General features: G+C 39.4%; 1 protein-coding gene across 3 annotated transcripts in view; it reads left to right on the forward strand.

The window, feature by feature from the left end:
- YLPM1 (YLP motif containing 1) overlaps positions 1-25,670 on the forward strand; it is a 73,209-nt gene that overhangs the window by 23,882 nt on the left and 23,657 nt on the right. For all 3 annotated transcript variants that reach the window (XM_012438170.3, XM_064375040.1, XM_012438171.2), the window contains exons 5-11: positions 8,631-10,751; positions 13,901-14,021; positions 21,153-21,573; positions 21,686-21,778; positions 21,976-22,171; positions 23,360-23,478; positions 24,374-24,528. In XM_012438170.3, coding sequence (XP_012293593.2) covers positions 8,631-10,751; positions 13,901-14,021; positions 21,153-21,573; positions 21,686-21,778; positions 21,976-22,171; positions 23,360-23,478; positions 24,374-24,528 — 3,226 coding nt within the window. The remainder of the gene's footprint in view (positions 1-8,630; positions 10,752-13,900; positions 14,022-21,152; positions 21,574-21,685; positions 21,779-21,975; positions 22,172-23,359; positions 23,479-24,373; positions 24,529-25,670) is intronic.

Consider the following 25,670-nt stretch of genomic DNA (forward strand, 5'->3'; position numbering starts at 1 on the left):
TCTGCTACCATGCCCGGCTAATTTTCGTATTTTTAGTAGAGGTGGGATTTCACCATGTTGGCCAGGCTGGTCTTGAACTCCTGACCTCAGGTGATCTGCCTGCCTTGGCCTCTCAAAGTGCACCATGCCTGGCCTGGCACGCTTTCTATAAAGGCCAGATGGTAAATATTTGTAGGTTTTGTGGGTCACATTTGGTCTCTGTTAAATATTTTTCTTTCTTCCTTTTCTCTGTTTCTTTTTTTTTTTTAATTTTTTTTGCCCAATGAAACCCAATTTTTTTTTTTTTTTTTTTTTTTTTTTACAATTTTAAAAAATTTTCTTTAAACAAAGAGTCTTACTCTGTTGTCCATGCTGGAATGCAGTGGCAGATCACAACTGACTACAACTTTGACCTCCTGGGCTCAAGCAATCCTCCTACCTCAGCCTCCCATGTAGCTGGAACTACAGGCATGTCCCACCATGTTTGGCTATGTTTTATTTTTTGTAGAGATGGGGTCTCCCTATGTTGTTCAGGCTGGTCTTGAACTCCTGGGCGCAAGCCATTTGCCTACCTTGGCCTTCCAAAGTGTTGGGATTACAGGCATGAGCCACCATGTGCAGCCTTTGTTTGTTTGTTTTAAAAAAACCTTCATGAATGTAAAAAAAATCACTTTTAACTGTATTTGGCCCATAGGCCATAGTTTGCTGACCGCTGTTCTAGATTATCTTATTATTAGAATCAGCTTGTCAGTTTTCAAAAACCTGTTGGAATTTTGATGAGCATTGCATAGAATTCATTGACCATTTGGAGGAAGAATTGAAATCTTTATTATATCAAGGCTTCTGATCAGTCACAACTACTTTATGACTGGTTTTAGGATTAGAATTGTGGACGTCTTAATTCTATAGCTATCTTATAGCTATCTTACTAGGATCAGTAAGGGCCTGTGAGCGCTATAGTTTTTCTTTATATTTCAGTTTGTTATGATTGTTCCTGTTTATAGTGATTTTTAAATTTTAGAACCTTGGTTGTAGATATTAGGAAACAGGTGCTATTTCACATGAAAACAAAAAGGGAAGGAATTTAATTTCAGAATTTGGTATCTTGTAATTCTCATGGTTTGTTAATTTTAGTATGTTTCAGCAAATATAATACAGAAAATACCTTCTTTAAAGGTATTTGTATTTCTTATGCATCTTAAGTTTTTACATTTTGGAATTTTATATCAAATTTTGAAATCTTTATACTTACTTCTAAGGTTTTTATACCTAGTTTTAGGGTTTTTAAAGGGGATTTATAACAACTATACAAATAAATACTTCGTAAATACTTAAAACCAGATATTTGCTTATTTTTCTTTTCATCTGACCAGTGTACAATGCATGCATTTTTATGTGATTGTATTTCATGAATTTATGTAATGTTTCTACTACATTTTAAGTACATGTTTTTATATGTCAAAAGGGTCATAATATTTCATTGTATTAATGTAAATGTGGCTTATTTGGATTTTTAATATGAGTGTCTCTTAATATATTTGTTACAAAGGCTTAAGAGGTCTTTACTTTTATAAATGAAAAAGGTTTTGAGTCTGTCATTTTGCAACATCTTTGAACTTTGAAAATTTGAAAGTCCAGTAATAGCCAGGTGTGGTAGCTCATGCCTGTAATCCCAGCACTTTGAGAGGTTGAAACAGGTGGATTGCTTGAGCTCAGGAGTTTGAGACCAGCCTGGGCAACTTGGCAAAACCCCATCTCTACCAAAAATGCAAAAATTAGCTGATCCTGGTGACATACAAAAATTAGCCAGGCATAGTGGCAAGGACCTGTGGTCCCAGCTCCTCGGGTGACTGAAGTGGGAGGATTGCTGGAGCTTAGGAAATCTAGGCTGCAGTGAGCTATGATCATGCCACTTCATTCCAGACTGGGTGATAGAATAAGACCCTGTCTTAAAAAAGAAAAGGACAAAAAAAAAAGTCAAATAGTGATAAATATTTGCCATTTATATGTAGTGTTGAAAGTGTATTTCAGATGGTTTCAACATTTTCTGGCCCCCAGAATGAAAATAAAATAATGGCCCTTGGCTGTTGATCAGCAATTTGGCCTGAAAACAAAGCACCAACCCTTTCAACCCTTCTGGCCTGTGTCCTCTTATCTGCACACCTTTTAAGCCTCCTGCTTCCTTTGTCCTTTCTTCTGGTTTTTAACGCATGCTCTTTTCTTTGTCTCGAATTCCCTTCTTGCCATTCTTTGCTTTATTTACTTCTATTTTTCCTGCCCTAGGGCAGCACTTCAGTAATTACAAATTGGGATTCTTTAATGAAATCAGACATTGGGAATACTTTGGTTAGCAAGACAAACATGTTCCATATTTATCAAATTCTGTTCTAATTGTTGAGTTAATTATCTCACTCTTCCTGTGGATGGTGAACTCCTTGAGGTTAGGCATGACTCTCTTTTTAGCAGCAGTACATTACCTGACAATCAATAGGTGTTCAATAAAAGTTACTTCTTCCAAAATGTCAGTCTTGGATAAAATTCTCAAGGCATTCACAATTTTGTGAGGAAGGGACTTTGCTCATACTTAAATTTGATTAGAATACTAGATAACATGTTGATAAGGTCTCTCACTGACTCTGGTACATTGTGGAAGATAGTCTTATCACTTACATGAACAAATAATTGCTGCATTGAATGCATAGCAAATGATTTGATACAACTTTAATGATCCAATATATTATTGAGGCACTTTGAATTAATAAGTGTAATTCCGAGAAAGGAACCAAACCATCATAAGCCCTAAAGCATATACACAAGCCCTAAAAGCCATACTTTTTTTTTCTTTCTGTATATATATACTCTCCATTCTTAGCATTGTGATGTGTATACTTTGACAAGTTCCTGGTCACTTCCCCTTTGCCCATTATAGTTTTGCCGAGCCTTCACATAGACCATCTACTCTAGTGCTGCTTTCTTAGCAAACATTTTTGTTTTGCTTTATATTTATAATTTAGCTTCCTGCCTCACAGAAATCAAGGCTACCTATCAAACTCAGTAAAACATCTCACTTCTAGCCCTTAGTTTTACTTACCATGCTCATCATCTTATAGTCTCAGAAGAAGCAGCCCTTCTGATGAGGGCTAATGTTCTTTCTGTGCCCTTTAAGAAGATACAGTTTACTTTTTTTTTTTTTTTTTTTTTTTTGAGATGGAGTTTCACTCTTGTTACCCAGGCTGGAGTGCAATGATGCAATCTCGGCTCACCGCAACCTCCTCCTGGGTTCAGGCAATTCTCCTGCCTCAGCCTCCTGAGTAGCTGGGATTACAGGCACGCGCCACCATGCCCAGCTAATTTTTTGTATTTTTAGTAGAGATGGGGTTTCACTATGTTGACCAGGATGGTCTCGATCTCTTGACCTCGTGATCCACCCGCCTCGGCCTCCCAAAGTGCTGGGATTATAGGCGTGAGCCACCGCGCCCGGCCCAGTTTACATTTTTATCAAAATTATTCATACACATGGTTTTAAAAAATTGGGCAAAATGGCCACCCACTGCCCCACGCTCCCCACGTGTGTTTTCCAATGGTATCCTCATTTATTTATTTAGCTGCTGCTTTTGGTTGCCATCTTCATAGCATTAAATAATTATGCTGCTCTTTTCATGACTTATATGCTTACACATTTTAGATATTACATACTTATTTAACTGTTCTGAAAAATAAAGTTTTTGTTCTTCCTCAACACTGCCATATGGCTATTAACTACAGCATTCCCCTTGACGATCCTCCGGAATGAGATTTGCTGTTTATCAAATCTCATGGCTTCCTGTTACCATTCAGTACCTCCATTTCCTGGAGTGCATGCTCAAGTCACTTGCTAAGGAAGGGTAGGTGGGAGGTAAATTTTCTGAATCATCATGTATTTGAAAATGTCTTTATTCTAATCTCACGCTTGCTAATTTGGATATAGAATTTGATGTTGAAGATAATTATTCCTCAGGGTTTTAGGATCATTGTTCTATTTTGTTCTATCACCTTGTGTAGGTGTTGTGCTGTTCTGATTCTTTTCCTGTTTTGGTGACCTCCTCTCCCCTAAAGTTAAAAAAATCTCTGGTATTCTGAAATTTAAGTGTTTTTTGTTTGCTTGCTTGGTTTTACTATTAATTGTCCTGAGTACTCAGTGTGCTGGGCCCTTTCTGTCTGGAAATTGGAATCTCAACTCTGGGATACTTCTTTGTGCTATTCTTCATTAATTTTTTTTTCTCTCTTTTTGTGTTTCTGGAACTCTTCGTTAGTAGGATTTTGGACATGTTTGATTGATTATCTTTGTGTCTTTTATCTTACATTTTGTTGTACTTTCTGAGATACTTTAACTTCTAATACTTTTATTGCATCTTTTATTTTGAGAATTGGAAAACATTTTTTCTATGTTTTTATTGGTGCTGGTCTTTTTTATAAATAGCACATTGTTCTTGATTTATAGGTGCAGTCTCTTTAAGAATCTCTCTGAGGATAACAATTTGAGTTGAAAGTCCTTTTCTGCTTTTTGCATTCTGTTTCTCCAAATTCAGATCCTATTTATTTATCTTTAGTTTTTCTTTCATTTTGGATATGTTCCTCAAATATCTAGCAATCCTTGGCTGTCCCTTTATATTTAAGCATGGAAGACACTGACAAACTGATTGGGAGCTCTGTGTGTATGAGAGGGGCTTGTTACCTGTTAGGTTTTTGCTTTATGTGAATAGGGTAGGGAACTGTCACTACTGCTAGGGGACTCAAGGATTTAAGAAACATTCAGCCTAGGGAAAGGCTGGTTGATGGTTCTGAATATAGATTTACATATTTTTAGCCCCAAATTTTACTCCTTTCCTTCCTTAGCACCCCCTGGTGTCTGAGAACCCTGACTCTTTCTGAGGTGCTCTGGGTAAGCCAGCCTCCTTTTGATTTTATCCCCTTCTGCCATCAGTACTCTAAACTGTAGCTTCTTCCTGCTCTGTAAGTTACCACTCATATTTTTTCTTTGTCTTTCAGATTTTAAAAACCAGATTCTCATCTGCTGATTACCCCTTTTCTCTGTTTATTGTGGGTTTGTGTATTTTTAAGTTCCTTGCCATGGGTTTGTAAAAGGTCATCTTGGCTAGGCTGAACTATATTTCCCAAAATTCCCTTTCTCTCTCTCTTTTTTTTTTTTTGAGACAGAGTCTCACTCTGTCACCCAGGCTGGAGTGCAGGGGCACCACCTCAGCTCACTGCATCCTCCACCTCTTGGGTTCAAGCGATTCTCCTGCCTCTGCCTCCCAAGTAGCTGGGATTACAGGTGCACACCACCATGCCCAGCTGAGTTTACTATTTTTAGTAGAGATAGGGTTTCATCATGTTGACCAGGCTGGTCTTGAACTCCTGACCTCAGGTGATCAACTCTCCTCTGCCTTCCAAAGTTCTGGTATTACAGGCATGAACCTCCGTGCCTGGCCGCCTTTCCCATATGTTTCTGATTAGGTTGGGTCACTGGGAGATTTTCACATCTAGCATGAGACATTATTCCTGGACAACCAAAAACATTCTCTTTCCCCAGAGGAGCACATAAAGTCTTTTTTTTTTTTTTTTCGTCTTTAAGATAATATTAGTTCATTCTTTTCCTACCTGATTCACACTCCTCCTTTCATGTTCTGTAGCTTAAATACTGAAATATAAAGTGAACTGTGATTAACACATACTGTGTTAGATAACAAGGAAGAAAACAGATGAACCCAAAAATATTTGGTTCATACATGCACACACACAAAAGTATATTTAAACACATATATATCAAATTAAGGAAGAAATACTTGTAACTATTATAGTCCATATTTCTGCAGTGGTCATGTGGTTGTAGCTGGTATATATGTTCTTCCACCACTCATTCCGTATTCCCATTGCTCTAAGTAAGTATCTCAGCTGGTCCTGGTTCCTTGCTTGGTGGGGTGACCCAGGCTTTCATTTTTGAAGGTGTGGGCTATTAGTGGTTCTTTCTGAATTAGTTCTGCTATTTGCAGTTGTACAAAACCCCTTGCAATTTTCCATGGACTTGAATCTCAGGACATGGGAAATGCTAAGTGATGTCACAGAGGATCTCTTGCATTTTGGACATACTCATCTTCTCCTGTATTGTGCAGTAGTAACCCAGATTCCCCTTGAAAGTTAGGATCAGTCATCCCCAGTGAATACAGTAACCGTCTTCATTGCCTCTTGATTCGGAACTTCAGAGTAAAGTTGGAGTCTCAACTTCAGGTTAGTGGAATCATTTGTTGTGTCTCCTAGTGGAAGTATTCGTCCCTTTGAAACTAGACTTCTAGAATAACAAAGCCTAAAGTCACAGGGATAGGAAATAAATATTTTGCTAACACTGAATTTATTAGTCTTTGTTGATTTCCCAAAGAAAAACCCTCCTAGCACTCATTAAAGGCATGAAAGGCATCACTGTCTACTACTCAGTCACCTAAGCCAGAAACCTTGGAATCATCTTAAATTTTTCCCTTACCTCTATCATTTTTTTTCTACCTGTTACAAAATCCTCTCAGTTCTACCTTATTTTACATCTCTCACTTTTATCCCCTTCTCTGCATTCTCATATCAGTCACTGCCTTAGACTAGGCATTACCTTCACTTATCCAGCTTGTAGAAATAATCTTTAAACTTTTTGTCTCTGTCTACTATTTTTCTGCTAAAGCAATCTTTTAAAAATCAGACTATATTTAGTGGCTCTAAATGCTTACAAGGTAATGCTAAACTCCTTAACCATCTGAATTAATTTATCTGTTATAATCGAGATCTAAGTCAGATGGCTTTAACAAGTTAGAAGTTTGTTCTCTCTTAGGACTTAGATTATGGCTCAGGAATCCAGTTCCTTCTGATTTACCTGGTCCAGGATGTTTTACCACCATGTGAGAACCAGCATGAAAAAGAAAATGGTGAAGAGGAGGATGTGCCCTTTCCTTTAAGGAGACAATCCAGAGGATGTGCAAATCATTTTTACTCTCAGCTCCTTGGCAAGAACTTGACTGTTCTAGTTGCAAGAGATAAAGAGAGTCTCTTGTCTGGGGAGACTTGCGTCTAGCTAAAAAATAAGGAGGGCTGTTATTGTAGATAAGTAGGGAAATGGGTATTGGTAGTCTCTGCCACATGAGGCATACACAGACTTCTGGAGAGTGATCCTCGCTTACTTCTTTTTTTTTTTTGAGACGCAGTTTCGCTCTTGTTACCCAGGGTGGAATGCAGTGGTGCCATCTTGGCTCACTGCAACCTCCACCTCCTGGGTTCAGGCAATTCTCCTGCCTCAGCCTCCTGAGTAGCTGGGATTACAGGCACGCGCCACCATGCCCAGCTAATTTTTTGTATTTTTAGTAGAGACGGGGTTTCACCATGTTGACCAGGATGGTCTTGATCTCTTGACCTCGTGATCCACCCGCCTCGGCCTTCCAAAGTGCTGGGATTACAGGCATGAGCCACCGCGCCCGGCCCTGCTTGCTTTTTTACCTTATTTTTTAGTGTGCTGCTTTTCCACACTTCCCTTTTAATCAACTCTCTTGACTGTTTCTCCTTTGCATTAGCCATGCTAAACTGTTTGCACATCTAAACATGCTCTGCTGAGAAAAGGCATTTCTCTGCCTTTCCTCATCTTGCTTCCTTAGATAGAGGTGCCCTTGTATTTGGTTGTAAACTCTTTGAGGGCACAGATTACATTTTATTCTTGTATCTCTTGGATGTAATGTAATGCCTGACAGATAGGGCATGTATACTATCTCTTTACTGGATGAGCAGGTGGGTTCATAGCAAAAATAACTGTGCAGACTTTTTAAAATGTCAGAGCCTACTCTTAAGGTAGAGCTGCTGTTTTTTTGTTTTGTTTTGTTTTGTTTTTAACTTTTGTCAATCGAAATGTTAGTGCTAGCTCTAAAAATATAATCATCCTATTTTTTTTTTAGTCTTTTCATATTTAGTTTTTAGTTACAATTTAATTCCACAAGTGCTCAGAGTTAGTTATGGAATTCGTTAATTTTTTTTTTTTTTGTCTTTAAAATGAGTGGCCTTTTCTGTCTCCTAAGGCACAGTATTTATAATTGCTTTTTTTTTTTTTTGAGACAGAGTCTCACTCTTGTCACCCAGGCTGGAGTGCAATAGCATGATCTCAGCTCACTGCAACCTCTACTTCCTGGGTTCAAGTGATTCTCCTGCCTCAGCCTCTCAAGTAGCTGGGATTACAGGCACCTGCCACCATCGCCGGCTAATTTTCATATTTTTTTTTTTTTTAAGTAGAGACAGGATTTCACCATGTTGGCCAGGCTGGTCTTGCACTCCTGACCTCAAGTGAGCCACTGCGCCCGGCTTATAATTGCTTTTTAACAATTCAGTATAATAGTGACTTGCTGCAGGAGATGTGTTGAAGTGAATTGATAATACTGACATGATTTCCAAAGCTTATCCTAAGACCTTCTGAGCACTGTTACCTTAACATACTGGTTCTAAGATATTGGTGACTCAGGATTTATTTAATGACTGAAAAGAGTCATTGTTGTAAACAGATTCTAAGGCAAGAGTGCCTTAAATATTCTTACATGGAGAATTTTTTTTTTCTGCCTTACTGTCTTGAGTAATATCTTTTGTTTTACTTGTAGATTTGATGGTCCTCGAAGATTTGAGGATTTAGGGTCAAGGTGTGAAGGACCGAGACCCAAAGGGCCTCGTTTTGAAGGAAATCGCCCAGATGGGCCAAGACCCAGATATGAAGGTCACCCAGCAGAGGGCACTAAAAGCAAATGGGGAATGATTCCCCGGGGGCCAGCATCTCAATTTTATATTACCCCCAGTACATCCCTAAGTCCTCGACAGAGTGGACCACAGTGGAAAGGCCCCAAACCAGCTTTTGGACAGCAGCATCAGCAGCAACCTAAGTCACAAGCAGAACCTCTTTCAGGAAACAAAGAACCATTAGCAGACACCAGTAGTAACCAGCAGAAGAATTTTAAAATGCAATCAGCTGCATTTTCCATTGCTGCAGATGTAAAGGATGCCAAGGCGGCTCAGTCAAATGAGAATCTAAGCGACTCTCAACAAGAGCCACCTAAAAGCGAAGTCTCGGAAGGGCCCATAGAGCCTTCTAATTGGGACCAGAATGCTCAAAGTATGGAGACTCAAATCGACAAAGCCCAAGCTGTTACTCAGCCTGTACCCCTTGCAAATAAGCCTGTACCTGCTCAATCTACTTTTCCTTCAAAAACAGGGGGGATGGAGGGAGGAGCAGCAGTAGCAACATCATCATCATTAACAGCAGATAATGATTTTAAACCTATGGGTATTGGTCTACCCCATTCAGAAAACAACCAAGATAAAGGCCTGCCTCGGCCAGATAATAGAGATAATAGATTAGAAGGCAATAGAGGCAGCAGCTCATCTTACAGAGGTCCTGGGCAAAGCAGAATGGAAGACACACGGGATAAAGGACTAGTAAACAGAGGTCGTGGCCAGGCAATCAGTCGAGGCCCAGGATTGGTCAAGCAAGAAGACTTTCGGGATAAAATGATGGGTAGGAGAGAAGACAGTCGAGAGAAGATGAACAGAGGAGAAGGTAGCCGGGACAGAGGGCTGGTGAGGCCTGGAAGCAGTCGGGAGAAAGTGCCAGGTGGTCTGCAAGGCAGCCAGGACAGGGGTGGAGCTGGCAGCCGAGAAAGGGGACCACCTCGGAGGGCTGGTAGTCAGGAGAGAGGACCTCTTCGAAGGGCCGGGAGTAGGGAGAGAGTACCACCCCGAAGAGCTGGGAGCAGGGAGAGAGGACCACCTCGAGGGCCTGGCAGTCGAGAAAGGGGACTGGGAAGATCAGATTTTGGTCGTGATAGAGGTCCATTCAGACCAGACCCAGGAGATGGTGGGGAAAAAATGTATCCTTATCACCGAGATGAGCCTCCTAGAGCTCCATGGAACCATGGAGAAGAGCGAGGGCATGAAGAGTTCCCATTAGATGGTAGAAGTGCTCCAATGGAACGAGAAAGACTTGATGACTGGGATAGAGAGAGATACTGGAGAGAATGTGAACATGACTATCAAGATGATACACTAGAGCTCTATAACAGAGAGGACAGGTTCTCAGCACCACCATCTCGGTCTCATGATGGAGACAGGCGAGGCCCTTGGTGGGATGATTGGGAGAGAGACCAGGATATGGATGAGGACTACAATAGGGAAATGGACAGGGACATGGACAGGGATGTGGATCGGATTGGAAGACCCATGGATATGTATGATAGAAATTTGGATAATGAGTGGGACAGAGATTATGGGAGACCACTGGATGAACAAGAATCACAGTTTCGTGAACGGGATATTCCATCTCTTCCACCTTTACCGCCCCTCCCACCTCTTCCACCTTTGGATAGATATCGGGATGATAGATGGAGAGAAGAAAGAAATCGAGACCATGGGTATGATCGAGATTTCCGTGATAGGGGTGAGTTGAGGATTCGAGAGTATCCAGAAAGAGGAGATACATGGCGGGAAAAGCGAGATTATGTTCCTGACAGAATGGACTGGGAAAGAGAACGGTTGTCAGACAGATGGTACCCACCTGATGTGGATAGACATTCCCCCATGGCGGAACATATGCCCTCCTCACATCATTCCTCAGAAATGATGGGGTCCGATGCAAGCTTAGACTCTGACCAAGGCCTTGGAGGGGTAATGGTTCTCAGTCAGAGGCAGCACGAAATCATTTTGAAAGCTGCACAAGAACTGAAAATGCTTCGGTAAGTTGACTCCTTCAGATCATTTCTTTTAGTAAAAACCACATTCAGACTGTTCTTTTTAAATGATATGATGATATATTTGAATGTAATCATTTTACTTCAAGTTCTTAACACATACTTTTAATTTATATTTTGGTCATTCAGTGCTGTTTTTAGGGTTAGGATGAGTATTTAAGAACTGTGTTAATTATAAGTGTATGCCCTAAAAGGTGAAAATTAATTGCTGTCTTGGCCTTTGTAGATGTGTTGCTGGCATGCCATGCCTGTGCATGTTGTAGGTGTCAAACTTCAACTTTTCAGTGCTCTGGATTTCACAGGGCTCATGTGTAACCTTCATTTTTTCCAGTAAGCAGTTTGTTCTTTGGTATTAGATCTGATAGACTTTATAGTCACAATCATTGATATAAGTTTGGAAAGTGCTGTATTTTTTGTATTTTTCTTTGTTGAAGCTAAGAATGGTTTGCTTAGGAGCATCCTCAGATTTGTCTAACTACTGTTACTTTCTTTTTGGGATGTTTTGTCTTTCATTATAACTAAAAGCAGATATTTCTCCTTGAGGATGGTACTTGTTTCTGTGTAACCAAATATTTTCTTTGTGAAATGGAAAATAGGATATTTTGACTTACAATCAACTATGTATAGGTATCTACATAATTTTTGTGTTACAGTAACAATAATAACAAAAGCTAACATTTATTGCATGCTTACTCTGGGCCAGGAACTGTACTAAGTGTGTTGTGTATTATAACTCATTTAATCTTTAAACCAGTTGTATCTTGGGACAGGAATTTAGAAGTCAGTGACAGATTGCAAGCTTTTTTAAAGCAAATTTTTTTAGAAAAATCAATTAATGATTAGGTTTTGATAGATTCCAATATATTCCAATTTTCAATTCTGACTTATATTTGTGGATCTTACCAATAAATTATAACTTAAACTTTAGAACTAGGAAAGAAAAATATGGTGAAGAAACAGCAATGACGAAAGACCAGATACGGCAGGTTTCTGTGGTCTATAGCTAAGAGGTTTATTTTTTGCAGGTTACTCATGAGGAAAATGTAGAAAGCATGCTATAGAGTATATAGCTACTACACTGTTCACTTTTAAGTTGTAGACACCTTTAATTTAACACCTACCATGTAACTGGGCACTTGCTAATAATTGAGTGTATATTATGCCAGTCTGTCTATCTCAAATTCTTCTATCTCAAAGGCCTGCAAAGATAAGGTAGTATTATCCCCACTTCACAAGTGACACTAAGGCTCAGAGAGGTTAAGTTCTCTTGGCTAGTAAGTGTCAAACCCAGCGTTTAAACTCAATCTGTCCAACTCTAAAATCTGTGTTGTTTATGGAGAATACCAAGCTGATTGGTGGTGTTAAGCTGCCAAGGTTTCTTTCTTTTTCCTTTCAAAATTTCTTTTTAATTCATTATTGCTTTGCATGGCAATGCTGGGTAAAAGGTGCTGCTGCTGCTTCATCCTTTTTAAAAGCTTTCTGGGCAACATGAACATAATTAAATAATATATATGAAGTGATAGATAATGTGGTCATAGTGGAATACAAGTAGGTTATGTTATGTCAGTGTAAAGTCAAAAGGAGTATCATAAGGGATGTGATTTACCTGAGCAGAAAATAGTCTTACATACTTGACCTTTTGGGTTCATTTGGGTCACTTACTTTACTGTAAGGAGAAAATTGTAAGCGGTCTTAAGAAGTTGTAGTGGATTTTACCCATGTTTAAGGTGGACATTGTGAAGAAAAGTAAAAGGAATTTAATCAGAAATTTAAAGAAAAACCGAAGGACTACATAATTATCTTCAGGAAGATGAAGTGTTGTTTTTAAAGATATAGACTGACAATTGTTTTCACCATCTACAGCAGGGGCCATAAATTAAAATGTCCCCAAGAATCAGATAACAAAAATGAGTGAAAGTGGGCCAAGTCGAACTTTGTAGAGTATGGTGAAGATTGTGACAGGTTGTTTCATCTAATATGGGCAGCCTTGCCGCACTCGGCTGATTGTTGGCATGTGGGCATGTAGGCCTGGTGTTACCAAATCTCTTTAAGGTTTGAATTTATATGTGAAATATTTTGCTTTGTAAATAACTAATTCAGATTTTAAAAACTGATGTGAAAGCCACATTTTTTTTTTGAGTTGGAATCTCGCTCTGTTTACCTGGCTGGAGTGCAATGGCATGATCTCTGCTCACTGCAACCTCTGCCTCCCAAGTTCAAGTGATTCTTCTGCCTCAGCCTCCTGAGTAGCTGGGATCACAGGCACATGCCACCATGCCCAGCTAATATTTGTATTTTTGGTAGAGACAGGGTTTCACCATCTTGGCCAGGATGGGCTTGATCTCTTGACCTTGTGATCCACCCGCCTCAGCCTCCCAAAGTTTTGTGATTACAGGCGTGAGCCACTACACCCAGCCGAAAGCCACATTTTGAAAACCTTTTTAGGCCATATTTGGTGTATGGGCCAGCATTTTGCAACCTCTGGTGTAAAGAGTTGAAAAAAGTAGTCTGGGCTCAGTGACTCACGCCTTGTAATCCCAGCACTTTGGGAGGCCGAGGCGGACAGATCACAAGGTCAGGAGTTCGAGACCAGCCTGGCCAATATGGTGAAACCCTGCCTCTACTAAAGAAATATAAAAAATTAGCCAGGTGCGGTAGCCTGCACCTGTTGTTCCAGTTACTCGGGAGGCTGAGGCAGGAGAATCACTTGAATCCAAGAACCAGAGCTTGTAGTGAGCTGACATTGTACCACTTGTACTCCAGCCTGGGTGACAGAGTGAGACTCTGTCTCCAAAAAAAAAAAAAGTTTAAAGAAATAGCGAGGGAGCTTTTGGTTGGATTAAAGAAAAACATAACAGCTGGATGAGATAGTAGAAAACTACTGAGACAGGTTGTAGAATCTATCCTTGAATATCTTTAATAATATATAATTATTTTTATGTCTTAGATGACTGATGAGTTAGCTACATAAAAGCAAAAGAGGTTAATCTCAGAGGTGCCCATTGTATGGCCACTGCAGAGAATTTTAGGGCAAGGTTTTTTAGGTCTCTTCATTTTAATTCAATATTAGCTGTAGCCACTTAGGAATGGCATAAACATACTTTATGTACCATGGCAATTTTATTTGTTTTCAGGGAACAGAAAGAACAGCTTCAGAAGATGAAAGACTTCGGGTCTGAGCCACAGATGGCTGACCATCTACCACCTCAGGAATCAAGACTGCAGAATACATCTTCAAGACCTGGAATGTATCCGGTATGGGAGAATGTGTGCTCAGAAAATGAAATGGTTTCTACTTTATATGTTTTTATGTTGTTTAATTTTTTAAAAATTAAATAACTACAAATTTCCTCTTTAAAATTTAGATTTTTGGTAAAGTAAAAGTTTATAGTGATTGACCTTTGAACATCTTAAAAGCAGTTCAAAAGTGTGGCAGAGGTGTTCCTTTTCTCCAGGGTTTGGATAAGTACACCAACTACTCCTGAACTACATAGTTTCTGTCCACAAAATGGTAGAATTTTTCTAATAATTTTTTAAGTTAAAATAGTCCTGTTCACTGGCCACAGTGGCTCATGCCTGTCATTCCAGCACTTTGGGAGGCTAAGGCAAGAGGATTGCTTGAGCCCAGAAGTTTGACACCAGCCTGCACAAGACAGTAAGACCCCCGTCTCTACCAAAAAAAAAAAAAAAGTCCTGTTTTCCATCTAGGCAGGGCTAGACGTGGGCCTCATGGTGCTTCCTACCTTTTTAGGCTACTAGTCCTTCAGATGGAGAAATGTCATAACCTAGTACATACTTTAGAACTGTTCAGGCAGTATGAAAAGGGGTGTTTATGTTAAAGACTTGAGTAAGTTCTCCTTTTTTTCCCAATAGCATGCCAGGACTCCTTTTGTTTTTGTTTTGTTACTTTACATTTAAGCCAGTAATGGGCTTTTCAGATGTTTTAAATGTTATCATTCAAATGGTTTTATGACAGCATAATGAAGAAAAAAGCTCTACTGAACCATTTCCTCAAATTAACTTCCTTCGTTTCTCAGCGTTCCCTTCCATCCTGGTCTAATACTTAAACACTAAGACATAATTGTTGACATCAGTGACCCACCATGGTGTTGTTGACTCTCCAGATCTCCTGACCTTTGTATGCATTTGCCTGTCTGCAGAGTTTCTGTCTGTGGATGTGACTCCTGTCAAATGCAACATGTTCAAATTGGGGCTCATTATCATACCCCATTAAATGTTCGTTCTCCTCACCATCACCTATCACCCTAGCTTGAAATCTGAAAATCAGCCCTCCATCTTGCCCCTGCCATAACCAGTCATACTACTGATTGATTTTATCTCTTTTGAATAAAATTCTGAAGTATAATTGCACCCATTTTAAGCCTATATTTCAAGTTTTGACAGATATATACCAAAAGATACATTCTCATCACCCTTAAAAGTTCTCATGTCTTTTTGTAGTTGGGGCTACCCCTACACTCCACTTCAGTCAGCATTGATGCGATTTGTGGTCAATGGACATTTTAAAATTAATCTCACCATGTGGCTACCTGGCTTTAAAACTCTTCAGTGTTCTCCCATGCCTTCAGGATGAAATCTAGACTCTCTTGCATGGCCTTTCAAGTTCTTCCTGAGCTGGCCTGACCTCTGCTGACCATTGCTTGCTACTCCACTCTCTGATGCTTCATTTTCCCTCCACATGGAGCTACTTAACAATTCTGTGAATGTGCTAGATTCTTTTACTTCTTCATTCCTTTGTGTATGCGTGTTATTCTCTAAGCCAAGAGTTTCTTTTCTTTGCCATCCCATCCCCTCCTGCAATTGGCTAATGCTTATCTTTTAGAATGCAGTTCTACTATCTTCTCATCCACCTATGTAAGGCAGTTACCCTCATACATACCCTGTAACATCTTGTACTGGTCTCTGTTGTCATCTTTATCGTGTTGCATTTTGATTGTCTGTTTTCTTGTCTGTCTTTCCTTCTAAATTGAGTCCATAAGATAAGAACGATAGGCCGGACGCGGTGGCTCACCCCTGTAATCCTAGCACTGTGGAAGACTGAGGCAGGTGGATCACCAGAGGTCAGGAGTTGGAGACCAGCTTGACCAACATGGAGAAACCCCGTCTCTACTAAACATACAATATTAGCCGATCGTGGTGGCACATGCCTGTAATCCCAGCTACTAGGGAGGATGAGGCAGAAGAATCACTTGAATCTGGAAGGCAGAGATTGTGTTGAGCCAAGATTGCACCATTGCACTCCAGCCTGGGAAACAAGAGTGAAACTCCGTCTCAAAAAAAAGACGGAGTTTTTTGAGATGGAGTCTCTCTCTATCACCCAGGCTGGAGTACAGTGGCGCCATCTCGGCTCACTGCAGCCTCCACTTTCCGGATTCAAGCAGTTCCCTGCCTCAGCCTCCTGGGTAGCTGGGATTACAGGTGCCCGCCACCACGCTTGGCTAATTTTTTTGTATTTGTAGTAGAGATGGGGTTTCACCATCTTGGCCAGGCTGGTCTTCAACTCCTGACCTCGTGATCCACCCACTTGGTCCTCCCAAAGTGCTGGGATTACAGGCATAAGTCACTGTGCCTGTCCAAGAATTCTATCTTTTATCTTTGCTTGTCTTAGTAAATAATAGAAGCTCCTGATTATGGATCCACATTTCTGCTTTATTTGCTTAACAATTCATAATCATCTTTCCATATTTGTTATATGCTATATTGTTTTTGATTCATGATAATTTATTGAATTAATTCCATTTCTGTTGAAATTGATTTATAATCTTTCACTGTGATTCTTAATATTACTCTAATGAATGACTTTGTATTGGATTCTTGTTTTAGATAACTCTTTTTTTTTTTTGAGACGAAGTCTCACTCTGTTGTCCAGGCTGGAGTACAATGGCACAATTTCTGGCCACTGAAACCTCCACCTCCCGGGTTCAAGCCATTCTCCTACTTCAGCCTCCAGAGTGGCTGGGATTACAGATGTCTGCCACCCACCACGCCTGGCTAAATTTTTTGTATTTTTAGTAGAGGCGAGGTTTTACCACATTGGACAGGCTGGTCTTGAGCTCCTGACTTCAGGTGATCCACCTGGCTCAGATTCCCACAATGCTGGGATTACAGGTTTGAGCCACTGCATTCGGCTGATAACTTCTTATGAGTAAATTTTTTTTTTTTCAAGTTTTATGTTGTTTTTGTTTTGTCTTTTTTGTTTTGCTCTGTTGCCTTGGAGGCTGGAATACAGTGGTGCAATCATAGCTCACTGCAGCCTCAAACTCCTGGGCTCAAGTGATTCTCCCACCTGAGCCTCCTGAGTAACTGGGACTATAGGCACACACCACCACGCCTTGCTAATTTAAGAAATTTTGTTGGTAGGGACGGGATCTCGAATTGTTGCCCAGGCTGGTCTCGAACTCCTGGGCTTAAGTGATCCTTGTGCCTTGGCCTCTCAAAGTGTTGAGAGGATGCACCCAGCCAGCAGTGATTTTAAAGTCTCAAAGTGGACTACTTCAAAGAATAAACATACTTTTTAAATTTTTTTTGAGACAAAGTATAGTCTCTCGCCCAGGCTGGAGTACAGTGCAATCTCAGCTCACTGCAATCTCCACCTCCCCGATTCAAGCAATTCTTCTGCCTCAGCCTGCCAAGTAGCTGGGATTACAGGTGCCCACCACCACGCTTGGCTAATTTTTTTGTATTTGTAGTAGAGACAGGGTTTCACCATGTTGGCCAGGCTGGTCTTGAACTCCTGACCTCAGGTGATCCACCCTGCCTCAGCCTCCCAAAGTGCTATGGTTACAGGCATGAGCCACCACACCTGGCCCAGAATAAGCATACTTTTAAAAAATGATTCCTGTGACATAGCCAAACAGCTCTCTATAATAATTGTATAATGGCTGGGCATGGTGGCTCACGCTTGCAATCCCAGCACTTTGGGAGGCCAAGGCAGGCAGATCACGTGAGGTCAGGAGTTCGAGACCAGCCTAGCTAAAGTGGTGAAACCAGGTGTCTATAAAAATACAAACATAAGCTGGGCTTGGTGGCATGCACCTATAATCCTAGTTACTCCAGAGGCTGAGGCAGGAGATGCTTGAACCTGGGAGGTGGAGGTTGCAGTGAGCCAAGATTGTGCCACTGCACTCCAGCCTGGGTGACAGATCAAGACTTCATCTCAAGTGGATCACCTGAGATGTCAGGAGATTGAGACCAGCCTGGCCAACATGGTGAAACCCCGTCTCTACTAGAAATACAAAAATTAGCTGGGCATAATGGTGTGCATCTGTAATCCCAGCTGCTAGGGAGTCTGAAGCAGGTGAATTGTTTGAACCTGAGAGGCAGAGGTTGCAGATCGTGCTACTTCACTTCAGCCTGGGCAGCAAAGCGAGACTGTGTCTCAAAAATAAATAAATAAAAAGAAAGAAAATAGTTGTGTTACATCTATATATAGCCTTGTAAGCATTAGTTACTTAATATGTTTGGTATATTTAGTAATTTTAATACAGCATTTTTTATTACTAGTGACATGAATATTTTCTCATATTTGTTAACTATACTTTCTCCTTACAGAAATTCTGTTTGTGTCCTTCACCCATTTATCTGTTTGAGGTTTTTTTTTTAAGACTCATATTATCCTAAATATAGATATTAACCCTTTCGCATATAAACAATTTTTTTTTAAAAAGTATCTTGCTCTTACTGTATAGAATGAAGAAAGCACTTTTTGTTTTATTTATAAGTGTATTTCTAAGAGATCTTTAGATATTTAAAACTTGTCTCGATGGATATGTCTAGACAGACAGAATAGCCTCATCCTATATTGGCATTTTCTTAACAAAGTTTACCATACCATACTTTAATTAAAACTTTATCTTTAGGTAATAGCCATTTGTTTTTAACTATAGCCAGTAGTGACCTCCAGTGAAATTATGTTCCTTCCATATTAATCAACTCCATTTTATTATTCACAAAGTTTATTTTTAAAGTACTGCCTATGTATGGGCAAATATATAAATAATGCATATTGTGGGCTCTCCAGGGTCTAAAATAGCTGTAAATAAAGAAAAAAAATCCTGGAATAACAGAGAAGTAAAAAACCAAACCAAAACAAAAAAATGAAAGAAGAAACCAAACCAACCAGACGCAGTGAACTAAGAAATGGGAAATAAGTGTTTGAATCATGCTTATGAAGATTAAAATAGAGACTAGGCATAGTGGCTTACACCTGTAATCCCAGCACTTTGGGAGGCTGAGGCGAGAAGATTGCTTGAGGCCTGGAGTTCAAGACCAGCCTGGGCAACATAGCAAGACCCTGTCTTCACCAAAGAAAGAATAAAAATAAAATGTACGTGGCAGCTGGGTTTCGGTATTGGGTAGATAGGACCTATCTGCTAAGAAGTGCTACCATCTCCTTAATAGACATTTCTGATGGCACCTGGTGATGCTTTGGGAAAACAAATGTAATCAGTGTACCCAACAGTGGCACTCCTTAGAGAGATTACTAGATGTTCATTTAGTTTTATTTTGTTTCATATTACTCAAGTCCTGTGTTGGTCCCAGCTTTCCCCAGACTATTATTGTCAACCAGATAACTGAAAGGAACAGAAGTGTGGAGGCTCTCTAGGATTTCTGTCACTGGAAATTTACTGTTTTTATGGAGGAGATAGGTTTCTAGAGTAGGAAGATAGTTCTTATTTATTCGTTTTTCTCCTTCCTGCACACTGAGAGAGTGGAAAGATAGTTCTTTATCAAGGGGTGAAAACAGAATTATTCATGGAGGGTATTTTTTTTTAAAAATTTTAAATTACTGGTGGGACCCCACCTACAGAAGTTCAGTAGATTTGGTGTTGGTCGGGGACATTTGAATCTTAAGTCCTAATTTGGAGTATGGAGATTTTAAAACATTTTCATCACCCCTGTAAGGTCACTGCACCAGTTTATAGTTAGTTAATCCTCATTCCTGCCCTAGTCCCAGGCAACCACTGATCCACTTTCTGTCTATATAGATTTGCCTTTCTGGGCATTTTGTATAAGTGAATTATATAATACATAGTCTTTTATGTCTGTTTTCTTTCACTTAGCATAATCTTTTCAAGTTTATCCATGTTATAGCATGACTCAGTACTTCATTTCTTTTTACTGCTTTTAAAATTTCTATTTATAACTTTTTATATGAATATACCACATTTTGTTTAACCATTCACCAATTGATGGACATGAGGGTTGTTGAATAGTATGGCTATGAATTTTTGTGTGCAAGTCTTTGGATAGACATATGTTTTTACTTTTGTTGGATAGATACCTAGAAATGAAATTGCTGAGCCATATGATAAATTTATGTTTGGCTGGGAGTTCTGGCTCAAGCCTGTAATCCCAGCACTTTGGGAGGCTGAGGTGGGTAGATCACCTGAGGTCAGGAGTTCGAGGTCAGGAGTTTGAGACCAGCTTGGCCAAGGGAAAACCTGACTCTACTAAAAATTTAAAAAATTAACTGGTAGTGGTGGTGGGTACCTGTAATCCCAGCTACCCGGGAGGCTGAGGCAAGAGAAGTGCTTGAACCTGGGAGGTGGAGGTTGCAGTGAGCTGAGATTGCACCATTGCACTCCAGCCTGGGCAACAAGAGCAAGATTCCATCTAAAAAAAAAAAAAAAGTATATTTGACTTTTTGAGAGAAATTGGCAAACCATTTTCTTTTCTTTTTTTTTTTTTTTTCCTTTGAGACAGAGTCTGTTTCTGTCACCCAGGCTGGAGTGCAGTGGCTCATTCTCAGCTCATTACAACCTCCGCCTCCTGGGTTCAAGTGATTCTCCTGCCTCAGCCTCCCAAGTAGCTGGGACTGCAGGCACATGCCACCACACCTGGCTTAGCAAACCATTTACTATAGTGGCACCATTTATTCCTACTAACAATCTAAAAAGTTTTTCTTTTCTATATTCTTGCCATCGTTTGTTTTTTTCTGTCTTATTAATTATAGCCATTCCAGTGGGTATAAAAATGGTATCTCATTGGGATGTTAATTTGCATTTCCCTAATGACTAATGAATTTGAGTATCTTTTCATGTGCTTATTGGGCATTCATATATTTTCTTTGGAAAAATATCTATTCTCAGCTTTGGCTATATTTTTTTTACATTTTGCCTTATTGAGTTTAAGTGTTTTGTATATTCTGAATTCAAGTTCTTTATCAAATATATGATTTGTGTATATTTTCTCCCTTTCTGTGGCTTGTCATCATTTTGATGGTATGTTTTAAAGCACGAAATTTTGAATGAGTCCAAGGTGTTAACTTTTTTCTTATAAATTGAGAACCAGATTTTAATTTCCACTGATCTGTAAAAACATAGTGGTACGCTTGTCCACTAAGCTCTTGACTCTGTTCTCTAGCCTCCAGGGTCCTATAGACCACCCCCTCCTATGGGTAAACCACCAGGTTCAATTGTAAGACCTTCTGTTCCACCAGCAAGATCATCTGTTCCTGTAACCAGGCCGCCTGTCCCAATACCACCACCTCCACCTCCTCCACCTCTACCTCCTCCTCCTCCTCCAGTGATAAAGCCGCAAACTTCAGCTGTAGAACAGGAACGATGGGATGAAGATTCTTTCTATGGGCTCTGGGATACAAATGATGAACAAGGACTGAACTCAGAATTCAAGTCAGAAACTGCAGCGATTCCATCTGCTCCAGTATTACCACCCCCACCTGTTCACTCTTCCATTCCCCCTCCTGGTGCAGTGCCTATGGGTATGCCACCAATGTCCAAGCCACCACCAGTGCAGCAGACTGTTGATTATGGCCATGGCCGAGGTGAGTAATGATGGTGAACTTGTATTTGGGATCCTACAGGAATTGTTAGCTTCAGCTTTAGCTTTCTCAAGCTTCACTCTTAGAGTGCTTTTTCTCTGATTTTGTTTACCAGATATATCCACTAATAAAGTTGAACAGATACCTTATGGAGAAAGAATAACTCTACGCCCAGATCCACTACCTGAAAGATCAACTTTTGAGACAGGTAGGATTCCCAGAGAGGTCAGTATTTTTAAACATTTTAGGGCCTAATTATCACATGATTTTCCTTTTAGTCAGCTGAAAGATTCTTAAGTTGAATTTAGGGCAGAAATTTATACCAGCTCTGAGGTTAGATTTATGCTTTTCTGCTTTTATTTCTATAAAAGGGATATAGTTATTTTGTGCTAATTGTTTTTGTAGAGCATGCAGGCCAACGTGATCGTTATGATAGAGAAAGAGACCGTGAGCCTTATTTTGATCGCCAAAGTAATGTCATAGCAGATCATCGAGATTTTAAAAGAGATCGTGAGACACATAGAGATCGAGACCGGGATCGTGGTGTTATTGACTATGACCGGGATCGATTTGACAGAGAACGCCGACCCCGAGATGATAGGTATGCTATAAAACAGTCTTTGCTAGGTGTACAAATTATTATATACTTAAGTTCAGTAAAAGTTTAAGAGAAATTTAGTAAGTAACATATTCTTCTCATGCATGTATATTTGTAATTTGGAGGGGGAAGAATAATTCTGGACCAGTTTTCAGGAAAGTAGGTCTTTGACTTGGTAACTTGAATTCCGGAGCATTAAATGGGCAATGGAGATAGCCAGAAAGGAATGGAAATGGTATTATCAATAAAGGTGCAGTCATTACTCAGTAGGCAAGCAGTTTATTTTTGCAATCCATTAGCTTTTTATTTATTATGGTCACCTAAGGGCATTCTGGAAGTCAGGCAAGGAGAAGGGGAAGGGAGAAAGCCCACAAACTTTTAAATATTTATTTATTAATTACTATATTTTATTGAGATGGGGTCTCAGTCTGTCATCCAGGCTGGAATGCAGTGGCACAGTCTCAGCTCACTGCAGCCTCCACCTCCTGGGCTTAAGTGATCCTCCCACCTCAGTCTCCTGAGTAGCTGGGGCCATAGGCATCTGCCACCATGCCTGGCTACCTTTTTTTTTTTTTTTTTGTATTTTTGGTGAAGATGTAATTTTACCATGTTGCCCAGACTGGTCTCAAACTCCTGAGCTCAAGTGATCCACCTGCTTCGGCCTTCCAAAGTGCTGGGATTACAGGAGTGAGCCACCATGCCCAGCTTTCACATGAACTTTTTAGATACATATATAAAGTAGATCTAAATGAAAAAGCAAAGTCAAAATGTAAATATTGGCCTGGTGCAGTGGCTCATGCCTGTAATTCTAGCACTTTGGGAGGTCAAGGCAGGCGGATATCCTGAGCTCAGGAGTTTGAGATAAGCCTGGCCCACATGGCGAAACCCCATCTCTACAAAAAAATAACAAAAGTTGGCCAGGCAAAGTTGTGTGTGCCTGTAGTCCCAACTACTCAGGTGGCTAAGATGGGAGGATCACTTGAACTCTGGAGATCAAGGCTGCAGTGAGCCAAGATCCACTGCACTCCAGCCTCGTTGACAAAGTGAGACCCCCATCTAAAAAAAAAAAAGTAAATATGGTGTGGAGTACCTACCTATAGAGAAAATTGGGCAGAGAATGCTGTTGCATTATAAAGCAGAGACCTCTGAATATTTTTTATTTGCTGAAGCACTTCCTGTTATACCTTCTAGAGCTCAGTCATATCGAGACAAAAAAGACCATTCCACATCCAGAAGAGGGGGTTTTGATAGGCCATCCTATGACCGGAAGTCTGACCGACCAGTCTATGAAGGACCATCCATGTTTGGAGGTAGAGTGATGCCTTATTAACTGCAAGGATATTAATAATGTAAAGTATGGGAGATGCTTTCCATTGTAGCTATGGATTTAAACTTTTAGAGTAAAATGTATTCACAGATTTCTTAAAGCTGGCGGCATTATCGTAAAAAATAGCAATGTAATTAATGAAATAAAATGTTTACTTTTGAAACAAAGTAGAAACAAAATTACTGATAGTCTCACTACCCACTATACTATAGCTATTATAATTTTGTAGATTTCCTCTCATTCTCTTTTTACAGACGTATTTATGAAGTTGTAATCAAAGTATAAATATGAAGTAATAATAACAATTTCTTTATCATGATTGTTCTGATTAATATTGTACCATACACATTTTTCATATGTAAAATTATGAAATTTTAATGGCTCTTTGACATTCTATTGAGTGGATAAAATATAAGACCAAGACCCTTATTATTGGGTAATTTAGGGATTGTTTTTAGTTTTTCACTATGATTTACACTTAAACTAGAAACTCATACCTATTTATAGGAATACACTCTCCTAAGATGGTATAACTTTTATTCTTAAAATGGTAAAGCAGAAGTTACAGAACTTAGGACTGTCCAGCAAAACATTTATTATTCTTTCATGTTTTGTTGCTTAACTTTTTACATTTAATACAAACAAGGATGAATTCGGTGTTTTGCAGAACAGTCTATTTGCCTGAAATCATACTTAAATCATCTCATTTTCTTGACTTCAGTAGATTTTACATTACCTTAAATTTTCTCTAGTTAAAAAGTGGCCCCAAAATCATTAGACTTGGTTTGAATTATATTACCTTAGGATGTGTGGGGAGAGTTGAATTTCAAAATAATTACTTTACAAATAGTAATTTTGTTCAACTGCTGGAATCCTAGGAGAACGAAGGACTTATCCTGAAGAGCGAATGCCCCTGCCAGCTCCTTCACTGAGCCACCAGCCACCTCCAGCTCCACGGGTCGAGAAGAAGCCTGAATCAAAGAATGTGGATGATATTTTGAAACCACCAGGCCGGGAGAGCAGACCTGAGAGAGTGAGTCCCGTGAAGCTGATTCATTTCCATGCAAACCAGAAGAGATCTTTTTAATATCCTGAACAGAATTTCTTTACTTTTCTGCAACATAGTAATAATATCAGATTCAAGGCATTTTACCATACCTAAATCACCATAAAATCCCATAAATGGCCTACACTATAGAATCTTTAAGAATTTAGCACTAAACTACTTGGCAAAAAAGATGTTGAATTTTAAAACATTCATGAGGCCTCAATTAATTGCACGTTGAAGAGAGGAAAGTGGATTTGGTTTTATGGTGGTATGTGGAATAGAAAGGGAGAATTAGGAGACTTGATTAGCTTAGGCTTAATTTCCTAGTGACCTCCAAATGTGTGCATTCTTTTAAATTTGTCTTATATTACAGAGTAATTAGATTGACTCCATTTGAATTAACTGGTACTGAAGATTTTTTTAAATTATGGATTCAGGATACATGTGCAGGTTAATTACATAGGTATTTTATGTAATGCTGGAGTTTGGGCTTTTAATGAGACTGTTGCCCAAATAGTGAACATAGTACCTGGTAGTAAAATGATTATTGATATAGTTGGCTTAATTTTATTTTTGGATTATTCATTGCAAACTATGGAAATATGGTTTAATTTTGTTTATTCATCTTATGTAATACCATTGAATTCATTTATTAGTTTTAGTAGATTTTTAGTGGATTCTTAAGGTTTTCTTTGTATAAGATTATGTCATCTGCAAATACTTCTTTCTTTCTGAATTGGATGCCTTTTATTTCTTGCCTAATTGCCATGGCTAGAACCCCCAGTGCAGTGTTGAATAGATGTGGCAAGAGTGGACATTCTTGTCTTGTTTCTGATCTTAGAGAGAAAACATACAATCTTTCACCATTAAGAATGATGTTAGCTGTGAATTTTTTGTAGATGCACTTTATTAGGTTAAGAAAGTTCTGTTCCTAGTTTGTTGAATGTTTTTATCATGGGATGATGTTGGATTTGTTGAATGCTTTTTCTGTGACAATTGGGATGATCGTGTGATTTTGGTTTCTAGTCTGTTGATGTGTTATATTAATTGATTTCATATGTTAACTTGCATTCCTAGGATAACTTCCACTTGGTCATGGTGTGTAATTATTTTTATATGTTGCTGGA

The sequence above is a fragment of the Aotus nancymaae genome, unplaced genomic scaffold (genome assembly GCF_030222135.1).
Source record: "Aotus nancymaae isolate 86718 unplaced genomic scaffold, 86718_ANA_hifiasm-v0.15.2.pri h1tg000011l, whole genome shotgun sequence".
NCBI classification, from domain to species: Eukaryota; Metazoa; Chordata; class Mammalia; order Primates; family Aotidae; genus Aotus; species Aotus nancymaae.